Raw genomic sequence first — 16,505 nt, 5'->3', positions numbered from 1 at the left:
TTTGTGGACCTAAGTGAACTCTATCGGTACTTCTTAGTACTGTATTAATATTTAGCACTTGGGCTCCCCAGTTCCCGTAAGACCCCACCCCGCCCCATACCCCACACACTGCATAAGGAAGGACCCCTACTTGCACACAGTACAGTTTGCTCAGATCAGCAACTCGGTCTGGTCACTGTGTACATCAACACGTGCTGGACGTGACTCATCATTATCTGGGAATGGCAGGACAGTCACAGTAGAAGTGACACAGCTCACTGCCCGTATCTTCCTTGAAACATTTCTTTCTAAGATACGGGTTATTTCCTTCAAATTTTCTTAAAATCTGTACTGCCTGGATGGATGATGCTGCTTAATACATATGAACATGTCATGTTACTCTGCACACCCAGGTTCAAACTGTCTCTTGAATTTGCTTTCTGTGTGAGTTAGAGATAGATGTGTGTTTCTATATGAAAAACTGATACTTTACCTCAAGAATAATTAAATAATTAATGCTGTTATAGGGCTTGAAATATTGCATGGCAGACAGTAAGGACTGTAAAGTTACCTTTAGTTAACTAGATTGTGTCATTTTTTGGTCATGGTTATTATGAAATTGACCTTGGCCTACATTATATTTTGGCTGTTGTCTTTTTCTAATTATTTTCCATATAGATGTTCTCTCTGACCTTAAGATAACAATTTTCAAAGCATACATTATATACCATATGTATATATATTTTGCCATACAAGTGTACAATTAAATGACACTCCACAGTTAGGTAGTTGAACTATGTAGAACCGCAGGCATGACATCATGATTGAGATTTCAGACCATTTTCCCTAATTCTTAAACTTTATACATATGTTTACCTGAATCCGATATTTCAAAATTCAGTGCTTATCAAGATATTATTTTTCCTATTGTATGTTCCTTCTGAAATGAAAATTATTTTTTTTTGTTGGTATTTACCGGAGAATCTTTTAGAATTCCAGAAGCTTATTATTTTGTGTAAACGTGGTTATTTATTACCTTACCTGCTTGATTTATCATGGGTTATGTAAATGCTTTATCAGTTATTATTGTGATATACAGATTTTAAAAAATATTTTTTTCTTACATCATACTCACATGTGATTAACATTATTATAAAGGTTAAGGATTAGGGAAGACAGTCTCAAATCTCAAGGATGATTTCATGCCTGGATTTTTATAAGCCAGTACATAGGTAAACGTTCTAACTATGGACTATCATTTAGTTATCCAGATACAATGCAAAATATATATGTAGTATGTAGTGTATGGTTGAAATTCTATTATCTAAGATCAGAGAAAACAGTAATATGGGAAAATATATAAAAAGAAAATTATCGGTCAGTTAAAAAAAAAAAAAAAAGAAAATTATATAACAGTAGCGTCTGAAGACCATGTTTGAAAAAACTGTTCATTGTATATGATTTTTTATGTAATTATCTAAGCTATTTTCCAACTCCATTTAATAGGAAGCCATTCTGCTAGACTTGCAATCAAGGAGTTATCACCAAGAGAAGACATTGATAAAGGAGAATTATGCCATATAGTGGTACTGGAAAGAAATGAAAGTCATGGCATCAAGGATTTTGACCTCAAGAAGTCTGTGCAGATGTGCAGGAATGTGAGAGTGAGTGGGGATATGATGCAAGAGATTATGAAGAAGTGCTTTTGACCCATAACAAAAATCTCAGAGAGAAGGTCAAGATAATTAAATCCTTAATTAATTTTCCTCAGAGTGTTTCTGTAAGAATTAATGCATGTGAATATTTCATGCACGACAAGCCATTCTTAAGAAGTTTGTTAACAACGAAAAAAATAACATCAGCCTTGCTGGAAACAGAGATCTCAAGTGTTTGGAAAGTAGACCTGGAGTGAGGCTGCAGGCCCAGGCGGCTCAGCTGCAGAGATTTCCAGCTGAGGAGAAAGTTGTATGCGTGCGGTCAAGTTGAGAAGCCAGTCAGCAGTGGTTCCTCAGTTTCACCACTTCACAGAATTGCTCCTAGTGTGGAAACACTTTGTCACCTGCACAACACAGGAGAACACACACTCGAGAAAAATCTTACAGCTGTAATGACTGTGGGAAGGCTTTTAGCAAAAGCTCAAACCTCAGGAGTCACAGGAGAATTCATTCGGGACAGAAACCTTACAGATGTAGTGAGTGTGGCAAAGCTTTTAACCACCAGTCACACCTCACAACACATCAGAGAGTGCATACAGGAGAGAAACCTTACAAATGCACATGCAAAGCCTGTGCTGAACAGTCAAGCTTTAACAGACATAAGAGAATCCATACTAGACAGAAATCATACAGATGTCTTAAGTGTGGCAAAGCCTTTACAGTGCACTCGTATCTTACTCAACATGAGAGAGTCCATACTAGAGAGAAACCACACAGATGTAATGAGTGTGGCAAGCATTTTACACAGCATTCAAACCTTATGGCACACCAGAGAATTCATACAGGAGAAAAACCTTTTAAATGTAATAAATGTGATAAAGCTTTTACTGAACAGTCACAACTTTGGGGTCATGAGAGAACTCACACTGGAGAGAGACTTTATGTGATGAGTGTGTCAAAGCCCTTACAAGACATTCATATCTTATTCAACATAAAACAATCCACACTGGAGAAAATCCTTACCAATGTAATATGTGTTGCAAAGCTTATACTCATTTGCAAGCCTCACCAGGCATCTCAAAATACATACTGAAAACAAACATAAGCCTCACATAAGTGGCAATGCTTTGGTCCAAAGCTCAAGGTTTAGGGGTCACCAGAGATTTTAAAAAGTAGAAACTTTAAAGCAATTCAGACAAAATCTGTGCATGTATTCAAGCCTTACTTAACATATGGGAGTCTATCAGGGAGAAAGAAGACATACAGATGGCCAGCAGACACATGAAAAGATGCTCACCATCACTGATCATCAGGGAAGTGTAAATCAAAAGCACAATGAGGGGGCTTCCCTGGTGGCGCAGTGGTTAAGAATCTGCCTGCCAATGGAGGGGACACGGGTCCAAGCCCTGGTCCAGGAAGATCCCACCTGCCATGGAGCAGCTAAGCCTGTGTGCCACAACTACTGAGCCTGCGCTCTAGAGCCTGTGAGCCACAACTACTGAAGCCCGGGTGCCTAGAGCCCGTGCTCTGCAACAAGAGAAGCCACCACGATGAGAAGCCCACGCGCCGCCACAAAGAGTAGCCCCTGCTCTCTAGCACCTAGAGAAAACCCGTGTGCAGTAGCGAAGACCCAATGCAGCTAAAAAATTAATGAATAAAATTTTAAAAAATCATATAAAAAAAGCTCAATGAGGTACCACCTCACACCTGTTTACAATGGCTATCATCAGAAAGACAAGCATTGGCAATGGTGTGGAGAAAAGGGAACCCTGTCCTCTATTGCTGGGATTGTAAGTTGGTGCAACATTTACGGAAAACATTACTGAAGTTCCTCAAAAATTAAAACAGATGAACCAGGTATTGCACTTTGAAGTATTTACTGGCAGAAAAGAAAAACAGTAATTTGAGAAAATATAGGCATTTGAATATTCATTGTAACATTATTTCCAGTAGCCAAGATAGAGAAACAGCCTAGGTGTCCTTCAATAGATGAACGCTTAGAGGAGATGTTGTATGTCCATGCTGCACAGTGGAATATCAGTCACCCTTAAGAAAAGAAGTCCAGCCATTTGCAACAAAATGGGTGGATCTAGAGGATTTTATGCTAAGTGACGTAAGTCAGGTGTAGAAAAACAAATACTGCACGATCTCACTTATACGTGGAATCGAAGAAGTAAAAGCACAAGACAAGGAAAACAGATTCACAGATAAAGAACAAATGTGTGGTTGTTGCCAGAAGGAAGGGTGGAGCAGCAGCAGGTAAAATAGGTGAAGGAGATTAAGAGGCACAAACCTCTATATAATAAGTCATGGGGATGTAATATCCAGCATAAGGAATGTGTTTAGAAGTAGTATGGTAGTAGCTCTGAGGAAAGATGGCTACACATATCATTGTGATCATTTCATAAAGTATGCAAATGTTACCTCACGTAGTACAGCCAATACTAATACTGTTGTATATCAATTATATTTCAATAAAAAGAGACTCCATCATAGAGAGAAACCATACAAAACTTATGTGGAAAAGCCTGTAACTAGGGCTCATGCCTTACCTTATATCAGAATATACATCTTTGAGAGAAACCAAACAAATGTCATGTATAACTGCATAGCAGGGTGATAGTTCGAAATAATATTATAATACATGTTAGTGCAGCTTCTATCAGAAATAATTTGTACCTTCTTTGTTCACACAAAATACATCCAACCTCGTATGTTAAGGATAGAAGAAAAGGAAAGGAGAAAAAGTTCTACCAAAACATGACTTGAGTCACACATGAGGATTTCATAAGTTTCATGAGATTCCTCTTGAATCAGAGTCCTATATGGAGTCCTCATCACTCATAACACATTATGCTGAAACAGAGAAATAAAACTTAAATAAATCCTACCATTTATTGAAGAAAAAGGAGGTACCCAGTGGTCTTTGGTCCACAGCAAATGTGCAGTTTTGCTGAGCAGATGTTCTCAGGTCCCTATTCCATACGGCCAGGAATGGGAAATGATCTTTTCTGGACTCCGTCTTTTCCCCTGAGAATGGATATCCAATATTTTGTGTTTTGTTGTTCTTCACTTAACCTAGTAACACCCAACAGAGTATTTATTACAAACTATGCCTTCCTTGAGCAATAGCACTTTTCCCCAGTACCTTCCCAGGACCTTTAGCCCATGTGCCACAACTACTGAAGCCCACGTGCCCTAGAGCCCGTTCTCTGCAACGGGAGAAGCCACCACAACGAGAAGCCTGCGCACCACAACGAGGAGTGGCCCCTGCTCGCCACAACTAGAGAAAGCCCGCACACAGCAACAAGGACCCAATGCAGTCAAATAAATAAATAAATGAATAAATAAACTTATTAAAGAAAAAAAAACTACAGTGAGATATCACCTCACACCCCTTAGAAGGGCTATCATCAAAAAGCCAAGCGATAACAAGTATTGAGCAGAATGTGGGAAAGAAAAAGGATCACTAGTGCACTGCTGGGAAGAATGAAAACTGTTGCAGCCACTATGGAAAACAGTATATAATTTCCTCAAAATATTAAAGAAAAAAAAACTATCAAATAATGCAGCAATTCCACTGCTAGGTACATATCGGACAAAATAAAATCACTGTCTTAAAAAGATACCTGCACTCCCATATTCATTATAGCAGTATTCACTATAGCCAGCTCATAGAAACAACCTAAAGTGTCCAAGAGATGAATGGATTAAAAAAAATCTAGCAGACACACACAATGCAATATTATTCAGCCACAGAAGAGAAGGAAATTCTGTTATTTGTACCAACATGGACAGACGTTGAGAGTATATGCTCAGTAAAATAAGTCAGACATAAAAAGTAATACTGAATGATCTCACTTATATGTGGAATATACATATATAGAAGAACGAAAGAGACAAAAGCTAACAGAAGTAGAAGAAAAAAGTATATTAGAGATAAATGAAACAGAATAAAAACTACAGAAAACCACAACCCTACAATATGGTGGTTTGAAAAGGACGAAAACACTGACAAACACCTAGATTTACTCACAAAGAGAACACTCAAACTACTGAAATCAGGAATGAAAGAGGGGACATCAGAAATGATTCTACAGAAATCAAAATAATTCTAAGAATACTAAGAACTATTCTATACCTAAATGTTGGATAACCCAGAAGAAATGGATACTCTCCTAGAAAATATAACCTCTCAAGACTGACTCATGAATAAATAAAAAAAGTGAACAGACCTATTCCTATTAAGGAGATTGAAATCACTAATCAAAAACCATACAACAAAGAAAAGCCAGATAGCTTCACTGCAGAATTCTTCTCAACATTTAAAAACAATTAAGACCAATCTTACTTTCACTCTTCAAAACAACTGAAGGAAAGGGAACAGTTCTAAACTCCCTCTATGAGGCCAGGGTTACTCCAATAACAAAGCCAGACAAAGACACTACAAGAAAACCAGAGGCTACAATATCTAATGAATAATGATGCAAAAATCATCAATAAAATAATAGTAAACTGAAACCAACAGCACATTAAAAGGATTATATGCTGTGACTAACAGGGATATATTTTTGAAATATAAGGATGGTTCAACATATGAAAATCTTTTGATGTAAAACAGCACATTAACAGAATGACGGGAAGAAAACTACATGATCATTTCTACTGAAAAGCATTTGACAAGCATTTCATGATAAAAACACTCGGTAAACTAGAAATAAAAAAAACACTACCTCAACATAATAAAGGCCATATATTAACAGCCCACAGCTACCATCACACTTGATGGGGAATGACTTAAAGCTTTTCCTCTAAGATCAGGCACAAGACAAGGATACCTCCTTTCACTATTTCTAAAAACTACTGAAAGTCCTAGCAAGGACACATAGGCAGAAATATAGATAGAAGGTATCCAAATAGAAAAAGGAAGAAGAATTTTTTCTGTTTACAACCTACATGATCTAATGTGTAGAAAAAACTGAAGATTCCACACAAAAAAAATCCTGCTGGAACTAATGAATGAATTCAGAAAAATTAGAAAAATATGTAGGTATAACCTTATCCAAGGAGGAAAACGTTTTTACACTATAACCTAAAAACACTGCTGAAAAATATTAGAAAAGATACCAATAACTGCAAATATATCCCGAGTTCATGGATCGGTAGGCAGTATTGTCAAGATGTCAATACTACCCAAAGTGATCAATAGATTCAACACAATTCTTAGCAAAATCCCAACAGCGTTTCTTGAAGAAATAGATAAATCCATCCTAAGATTTATATGCAATCTAAAGACCCTCATAGCAAAAACAAGTTTGAAAATAATAAAGTTGGAGGTCACACAATTATTTCAAAATTATCACAAAGCTAAACTAATCAAAGTGGCAGAGTACTGGCATGAAGACAGAGAGACCCGTGGAACAGAACAGATGTCAGAAATGAACTCTTGTGTATATGGTCAAATGATGTTCCCCAAGGTGTCAGTACCACTCCATGGGGGAAGGTCAGTCTACTGAACTATGCTGAGAGGAGATCAAGATGGTGGCGTAGAAGGATGTGGAGCTCATCTTCTCCCACAAATACATCAAAAATAATCTCCACGTGGAACAATGCTCCCAGAATACTTACTGAAAGCTGGCAGAAGATCTCATACAACGAGAACTGCAAGAAAGATCCCCACTTAACCGGTTCGGACAAAAAGGGAAGAAAGGAATCAGGATGGGAACTGCACCCCTGGGAGGGAGCTCTGAAGGAAGAAAGGTTCCCACACCCCGGGAAACTCCTCGACTGGCTGAGAGGTCCACCAGGACAGGGAGGGGAGCTTCCGACGCCAGAGAGGAGAGTGCAGGAGCTGGCCTGTGGCCAGGTAGGGGAGGGAGAGCAGCACAGCCAGTCCTTGCCGTGCTGCCGCATCTCCCAGCCCAAGATGTGTGCCTCCCGGCGTGCGCAGCAACTGGGTGCTGAAACTCGGGCCTCGGCGACATACTCGGGGAGAGGATTCGGTTTTGCTGTGCAGAGACGGCCCAAAGGTCCTGGAGTGTGGTCTGGGCCACGGCTGGGGTTGTGTGCAGGACAGAGTGCAGGTCTGCAATAGGAGCCCACTATCAATGCACAAAGGGAGGGGCGTGGGTCTGCTATAGCAGCCTCATTGTCAGGGTGCTCAGAGGGGCACAGCTCTGGCCGTCGCAGGCTTTGGGAGTGCGCACAGGTGGCAGGTTTGGGGAGCGCACACGTGTCACTGGAGGGGCATCTGACCCGATTATTGGTGCTCTGGCAGCAGGGTTGAGTTGGGGAATGGCACCAGCAGCAGCGGACTTTGTGGGGTCACACACGCGGAGCTGGGGCTGAATCTGAGCCTATTACCAGTGCTCCTGCAGTGGAGGTGGGTGTGAGGGCAGCACCAGCAACCTGGACTTTGTGGGCGCACACACCGGGTAGCAGGCGGTGTCACAGAGTCACACATCCCAGTGGAGAGCTACTGGGGAGGAATACATCATAGCTCCTTTCCCAGCAGGGTGATCCAGTCCTGCCTGCCTCACGTCACAGCTTAGAATTGGACCTGGGGGCTTCTACCCCAACCAGTACTCCAACTACAGGGCTGTTACAACCACCGAGCAAAGAAGAGGCCCTGCCAAACATCCACTGCAGGCTCTGGTCACGACAACAACAAACGTGCCACCTATCAAGAGGACAGTGGCCAGCACACCCTGACGAAAGATGTGGCAAGCGTCCATAGCAAAATAGCCCTTGCACCAAAAAGTTTGGACTCACACACACAGTCTATTCAGGGATGCTCCCGCATAAAAGCAGCCCTTCAACAGTAGATAACTGTTGCTCCTAAATTCACAGAGAAATATAAATAAAGTGAAAAAGCAGAGGAATACTTCCAATTAGAAGAACAAGATAAATCTCCTGAAACAACAAAAAATTAAACAGACCTCTTCAGTCTGTAAGCCCCAAGTTCACAAAGGAGGTAATAAAAATGCTGAAGGTATTAAGAAAGACTATCAAATAGAAATGCAGATCACTGTAGCAAGGAACTAGAAAACATAAAGAGGAGCCAAACAAAACTAGAAAACTCAATTGCCAAGATAAAAACCGAACTAAAGGTAATGAATAAGGAAGGAGACAAAATAAGGCAGAAGAACAAATAAGTGATCTGGAAGACAGAGTAACAGAAATCACACAGTGAGAAGAGCTGAGAGACCTACACCAAGACATATTAAAATGGCAAAAGTTAAAGAGAGGATTCTAAAGGCATCAAGAGAAAAAGTCAGTTACAAGGGAACCCCCATAAGGCTATCAGCTGACTTCTCTACAGAAACTCTTGCAGACCAGAAGGTAGTGGCAAGATATATTCAAAGTCCTGAAAAGGACAAACCTGCAACCTAGAATACTCTACCCAGCAAGATTATCATTTAGAATAGAAGAAGAGGTAAAGAATTTTTCAGACAAGCAAAAACTAAAAAAATACAGCAATCCTAAACCCACCCTAAAAGACATATTGAAAAGATCTTCTCTAAATAGAAAAGCAAGAATCTATAGGAAAGGGAAAAATCACAATACAAAAGGCAAATATATAAAAGGATTGAAAATCACATAAATGAGCCAATTCATAGATTAAAAAACAATCAAAAAAATTTTATGAAAGCAATTATAACTACAACGAACAGCAAAAGGATAAACATGAAGATGTAAAATAGGACATCAAAATCACAAAATGTGAGGGTTAACATACTTGAAAACCAGGGTAACCACAAATCAAAAACATAGAGTCACAAAAACCCAAAAGAAAGGAACTCAAGCATAATGCAAAAGAAAACTATCAAACCACAAAAGTAAAAACAAAAAAGGAACACAGAAGAAATACAAAATTAACTGGAAAACAAGGTTTAAAATGGCAGTAAGTACATACTTATCAGTAATTAGTTCAAAGGTCAATGGACTAAATGCTCCAGTCAAAAGACACATAGTGGCAGATCACAAAATAAAACAAGAACCTACAATATGCTGCCTACAAGAGACTCACTTTAGGGCAAATAACACATACAGATTGAAAGTGAGGGGATGGAAAAAGATATTTCACACAAATAGAAATGACAGGAAAGTGGGGGTAGCAATACTCGTATCAGACAAAATAAACTTTAAAACAAAGGCCATAAAAAAAGACAAAGAAGGACACTATACCATGATAAAAGGATCACTACAAGAAGAGGACATTACACTTATTAACGTATAAGCACCCAATATAAGAGCACCTAAATACATAAAACAAATACTAACAGACATAAAGGGAGGAATTGAAGGGAATACAATAATAATAAGATGCTTTAATACCCCACTAATATTAATGGACAGATCTTCCAGACAGAAAAGCAATAAGGCAACAGAGATCCTAAATGACACAATAGAACAGTTAGGCTTAATTGATAGCTACAGGATATTACATCCAAAAAACCCAGAATACACATTCTTTTCAAGCACAGATGGAATATTCTCTATGATACACCACATACAAGGACAAAAAGTAAATCTCAACAAACTAAAACGGAGAGAAATTATTTCAAGCGCCTTTTCTGACCACAACAGCATGAAACTAGAAATCACAGAAAGAGAAATAGGAAGAAAACGATTACACGCAGACTAAACAACAGGCTACTAAAAAACCAATGCGTCAACGATGAAAGCAAAGAGGAAGTCAAAAAATATGTTGAGACAAATGAAAACATAACCATAAAAGAAACATCTATGGAATGAAGCAAAAACAATCCTAAGGGAATTTCATAGTGATAGAGGCCTTCTTCAAAAAAGAAGAAAAATCTCAACCTAAACTATCACCTAGAAGAATCAGAAAAAGAAGAACAACACCTAAAGTCAGCAGAAGGAAGAAAATAATAAAGATCAGAGAGGAAATAAAACATAGTGATAAAAAATAGAAAAAAATTAAAACAATTGCTGGTTTTTTGAATAGATAAAAATTGACAAACTTCTGACCAGCCTCACCAATAACAAAAGAGGACCCAAACAAACAAAATAAGAAATGAAAGAGAAATAACACCTGATACCACAGAAATACAAAAAATCATAAGACAATACTATGGAGTTATATGCCAACAAAATCGACAACCTAGGAAAAATGTACAAATTTCTAGAAACATACAGCCTCCCAAAATTGAATCAAGAAGAAACAGATAATTTGAACAGACTGATCACTAGAAATGAAATAGAATCTGTAATTAAAAAAAAAAAAAACTCCCTGCAAATAAAAGTCTGGGACCAGATGGCTTCACTGGGGAATTCTACCAAACATACAAAGAACTTATACCTACCCTTCTCAAATTCTTCCGAAAGACTTAAGAGGAGGGCACATTCCCAAAGTCATTCTATGAAGCCAACATCGCCCTGATACCAAAAACCAGAGAAAGACAATACCGAAAAAGAAAATTACAGGTCGATATCTTTGATGAATATACATGCAAAAATCCTCAAAAAATATTAGCAAACTGAATCCAACAACACATAAAAAGGATCATATACCATGATCAAGTTGGATTCATTCCAGGGTCACAAGGATGGTTCAACATTCACAAATCAATCAACGTGATACACCACCATCAACAAAAGAAAAAACCACATGATCATCTCAATAGATGCAGAAAAAGCATTTGATAAAATTCAACATCCATTCATGATAAAAACTCTCACCAAAGTGGGTATAGAGAAAATATATCTCAACATAATAAAAGCCATTTTTGACAAACCCACGACAAAGGCAGCAAGAATATACAATGGAGAAAAGACAGTCTCTTTAGCAAGTGGTGTTGGGAAAGTTGGACAGCTGCATGTAAATCAGTGAAGTTAGAAAATTCCCTCACACCATACACATAAACTCAGAATGACTTAAAGACTTATATAAGACATGATATCATAGAACTCCTGAAAGTAAACACAGGCAAAACATTCTGACAGGGGCTTCCCTGGTAGTCCAGTGGTTAAGAATCTGCCTTCCAATGCAGGGGACGTGGGTTCGATCCCTGGTCAGGGAACTAAGATCCTACATGCCGCGGGGCACCTAAGCCCACACGACGCAACTACTGAGCTCGCACGCTCTGGAGCCTGTGCGCCACAACTAGAGAGAGAAGCCCACACGCCACGACAAAGAGCTAGTGCACCTCAATGAAGAGCCCGTGTTCCGCAACTAAGACCCAGGGCAGCCAAATAAATAAAATAATTAATAAAAAGAAACATTCTGACATAAATCGTAGCAATATTTTCTTAGATCAGTCTCCCAAGGCAAAAGAAATGAAAGCAAAAATAAACAAATGGAACCTAATCAAACGTATAAGTTTTGCATAGCAAAGGAAACCATCAACAAAACGAAAAGACAACCTATAGACTGGGAGAAATACTTGCGAACAATTGTGTGACTGACAAGGGCTTAATTTCCAAAAGTTACAAACAGGTCATAGAATTCAATATACAAAAACAAAAAAAAACAAAAAAAACCCGATCCAGTCAAAAGTTGGGTGGAAGACCTAAATAGACATTTCTCTAAAGACATACAAGTGGCCAATAAGCACATGAAAAGATGCTCAGAATCACTAATTACTAGAGAAATGCAAATCACAACTACAATGAGGTACCACCTCACACTGGTCAGAATGACCATTATTAAAAAGTCTACAAGTAACAAATGCTGGAGAGGGTGTGGAGAAAAGGGAACCCTCCTACACTGTTGGTGGGAATGCAAGTTAATGCAGCCACTATGGAAAACAGTATGGAGGTTCCTTAAAAAACTAAAAATAGAGTTACCACATGATCCTGAAATCCCACTCCTGGGAATATATCTGGAAAAGATGAAAACTCTAATCCAAAAAGGATACATGCATGCCAATGTTCATAGCAGCGATATTTACAATAGCCAAGACATGGAAGCAACGTACATGTCCACTGACAGATGAATGGATAGAGTGGAATATTACTCAGCCATAAAACAGAATGAAATATTGCGATTTGCAGAAACATGGATGGACCGAGGGATTATCATACTAAATGAAGTCAGACAAAGAAAGACAAACGTTATATGATATTACTTATATGTGGATCTAAAAAATGATACAAATGAACTTATTTACAAAACAGAAACAGACTCACAGATATAGAAAACAAACTTATGGATACCAAAGAGGAAAGAGGGGGAAGGATAAATTAGGAGTATGGGATTAACAGATACACAAGGATGGTTCAACATATATATACTACTATGTATAAAATAGATAAAAAACATATATATACTACTATGTATAAAATAGATAAAAAACAAAGATTTACCATATAGCACAGGGAAGTATATTCAATATCTCATAATAACCTATAATGGAAAATAACCTGAAAAAGTGTGTGTGTGTATATGTATGTATCTGTATATATACAGATATAAAACTGAGTCACTTTGCTGTACACCTGAAACCAACACAATATTGTAAATCAAGTATAATTCAATAAAGTAAACAAGCAAACAAATAATTTGTAGAGTGAATTAAAAAAAAAAGATGTTGAGGAAACTAAATATCCACATGCAAAGAATGTAGTAGGACCATTATCTTACACAATATACAAAAATTAATGGAAAATGGATCAAAGACCTAAACATAAGACCTGAACGTATAAAAGTCCTAGAAGTAAATATAGGGAAAAACTTGTTGACACTAGATTCAGCAATGATTAACTGGATATAACACCAAAAGCACAGGCCACAAAGTAAAAACAGATAATCTGGACTACATCAAAATCCTAAACTGTTGTGCATCAAAGCACACTCAATCAAGTGAAAAGACACTATGAAATGGAAGAAAATATTTGCAAATGATATAACAGAGTATAGGTAAAAATTGAGAATACATAAAGACCTCTAAAAGGGTCTGATCACCAGTTCCACCACGGCAGGGGGTCTTTCCCCAATTCAATCCTCAACACTAATATCATAAAAAATACAGACCTGATGACTAAACAAAAATCAAGACCATACATAATGCACAGAAATGTACAAAATGAAAGTAGCAGTGCCTTAAACAAAACAAACTATAGCTTATCATTGAAGGTGTCACACCAATTCATAAGCTCTTTTATTAACATGCTTCAAAATTAGGTGTTGAGATAGAATGAATAAAGGCACACACAGGTGACAAAATATGTAGCGTGAACAACAGTTTTAGTCAACAGCCTCACAGATACGAGGACGAGAACCTGGACAATGTATTCATAGGAGAAATTCCTATACCATTTACTGAGGTTCATAAAGGATGATCATTGGTATATGTAAGCAACATTGTCACAGTGCCCTTGAGACAGGCTTCTGTGACACTCCTCAACCAGAATAAAAACCTGGAAAGACGTATCAGTCAGGCTCTCATGATACTTTCTATCTCTCGTTGTAGAACATGCTGTCCACTCCAGTAAGCAGCTTCAAGTGGTGATTTTGTATGCAGCTGGAGAATATTGCAACACATGAGGGAAAGTACTCTCCATAAAAACTTTGTGTTACCAAGTAAACCCACTCCACAGAGTCCACCAGAAGTTGTCCACTAACTAAAAGTGGATTATCACAGTAAAAAAAACTGGATAAAATTTCAGACCCTAGGAATATCTATTTCAGAAGCAAATTTCAGAGACAAATCAAGCGAACTTAAAGAACATATGGAATCACAAAGTGTCTACATTACCCAACTAGGAAGAGCACTCCAAGAGAGAAAAAAATATAAGATATGGGGGTCAGATATGATAGGATCTTGAGATGGGACCATGTTCTCTACCCGCAGACACCAAGCTAAGAGCCTGAAAAGGTTCACATATGCTCCTCTTGCAGGACTGGGGATCAGAGAGGGCCTCTCTGTCCATGGTCCTTACAGTTTTCCTAAGTAACAATTATGTAAGGTTCAGCCAACCTGGCCGCCACTCGCATCACTGAAGTACGTGGCAAAAGCAGAATGGAAGAAATGGCTGGGAAATAGCAGACAGGGCTTCAGACAGCTCCATGTAGGTTATGAGGTGCCAGATGGAATTAAAGAACAGCCAGTGTTTACCATCTGTTACTATCTGTTAATTACATCTTTTCAGAACATCAAATGGGGATTAAACTGACATAGGTTCAAGGGTTGGACTCCGGAGGCATCATCTCTTATCTCTATGGACTAAGAACTGAGCATCCAGTGGAATCAAGACCAGAAGGAGAGATGAGGGGGCAAGAGACCCCTTTAAAACAGCCCACCTCATGCTTCTTAAAGTCAAGAAAGACCAAGTTCACAGAAGGCATATAACAAAGTGTTGTGGATCAAGATAAAGACTGACTTTATCTTTGTTGGAGCTACAGCACCACTGGAAGGTGAAGGGGTAAATTTCACACGTTGAAGCACAGAGTGATAAGTTGCAGAGAAAAATTTCCTCTGAGAGCTCACAAAAAATAAACTTCTCTCCCAACAATGGGAGTGTTTCCCCAACACTATTAAGGGTGTGGCGTCACCTCTGCCCTTCTGACATCTGACCTGGGTTCACACTTCTGCTACTTTCCCACTCATTAGGTTTTCTGATACTTTCATGTCACTCTTGACAGTCCAGGGCTCATTCTCTTGCTTCAAGATGGAGATAATATTCAGATCAGAAAGAGAAATTCCTGCTTATTAGAAGAAATGTGAAGTGCTGTGGCTCTTCCAGAATCCCAGCTCTTTGTTCAGCTGGGTAGTGAGGACATTACAGGTGGTTCTGCAAAAACATTTCACAAATTCATCCACTGCCTCCTTTTGAATGCAGAGGGAACAGCATAATATGCAGACGCCTAGCTCTCTTCCTAGAACTACTGAATCTAAAGCACAGGGGTAGAAAACACAGGAAATTGGGTATTTTAAAAGTTCCCCATTGGGCTTTATAAATACTCAAGCTCTGGAACGACCCCTGACGTATCATGAAATGGGCAGATCACCTGAAGAAAAGGACAGGTTAAACTCCTGACAGTGCACATCCTGAAGCATTTCATGTCCGAGTCAACAGGGATTTCAGATCAGCCAAGCAAAACAGGGCCTCCCAAGAGGCACACAGGAAAAATGCAAAGATATCCAAGAGCAGATCCCAACTTCTAGAGGGAGGGAAGTTATCCTCACCCAGGGAGAGCAGGTTCCTGCAGGTCTCCACCATCACGTCCCTGTACAAGGCCCTCTGAGCAGGGTCCACTCCTCCTGAGTGAATCCTACAGCCACATCCTTGAAGGTCAACGGTGCCTGAAATGAAAACACATTTCACCAAGGGGCCATGAGTCCTTATTTTTACACAATGTGAGAAGGAGAGACAGGTGTAACAATCAATCTGGTTGAAATATGTAAATGGCAAAGCTATGTAAAGGTATTTGGAGCAAATTATGTGTCTCTAATTTTTAACGTCCTATGTTCTATATAAGAGAGTATGATATCTTCCAAACAATGTGGATTTTTCATGTTTGTCGATAATACATGAAATACACACAAAACTGAACACCAGACTGTCTATATAGATATTATGTTCTACACACTGAGATATTCAATATCCAGATGAGCTACATTATGAGTGGTGTTTTCAGAGATGACAAAGTCCAGAGTGGATTTAAAGAAAGTCAGAATCTTAAATTATGATCAATAACAACCACAATGACTAAAAGGGTCTGAATACTTCCTATATGATAAGCAGTACTCTAAATGTTACATGTATTAACTTGTTATCAACAGAATAGCTCATTAGAAAAAGACGTGTTCCCATGGTAGAGAGGAGAAAACTGTCAGAGACACTCTGAGAAACTCGACTCAGGTCAACAGATAAGAAATGACACAGCAAGCATGTGAACTCAGG

General features: G+C 38.7%; 1 protein-coding gene and 1 long non-coding RNA gene across 7 annotated transcripts in view; both read left to right on the top strand.

The window, feature by feature from the left end:
• LOC132354138 (uncharacterized) overlaps positions 1-1,745 on the top strand; it is a 38,435-nt gene extending 36,690 nt beyond the window's left edge. For all 6 annotated transcript variants that reach the window (XR_009499181.1, XR_009499182.1, XR_009499180.1 and 3 more), the window contains one exon: positions 1,486-1,745. This is a non-coding gene — a long non-coding RNA (uncharacterized LOC132354138). The remainder of the gene's footprint in view (positions 1-1,485) is intronic.
• A 41-nt stretch (positions 1,746-1,786) lies between these two features.
• On the top strand, positions 1,787-13,226 carry LOC132353916 (zinc finger protein 665-like). The gene is given in 3 exon segments (XM_059905407.1): positions 1,787-1,876; positions 2,020-2,569; positions 2,572-13,226. Coding segments are annotated over 3 exon segments (819 nt in total). The 3' UTR covers positions 2,751-13,226.
• Positions 13,227-16,505: the final 3,279 nt, after the last annotated feature.

The sequence above is a fragment of the Balaenoptera ricei genome, chromosome 19 (genome assembly GCF_028023285.1).
Source record: "Balaenoptera ricei isolate mBalRic1 chromosome 19, mBalRic1.hap2, whole genome shotgun sequence".
Lineage (NCBI taxonomy): Eukaryota > Metazoa > Chordata > Mammalia > Artiodactyla > Balaenopteridae > Balaenoptera > Balaenoptera ricei.
Note: the sequence above shows the minus strand (reverse complement) of the source record. Positions and strands in the feature narration are given on the sequence as shown.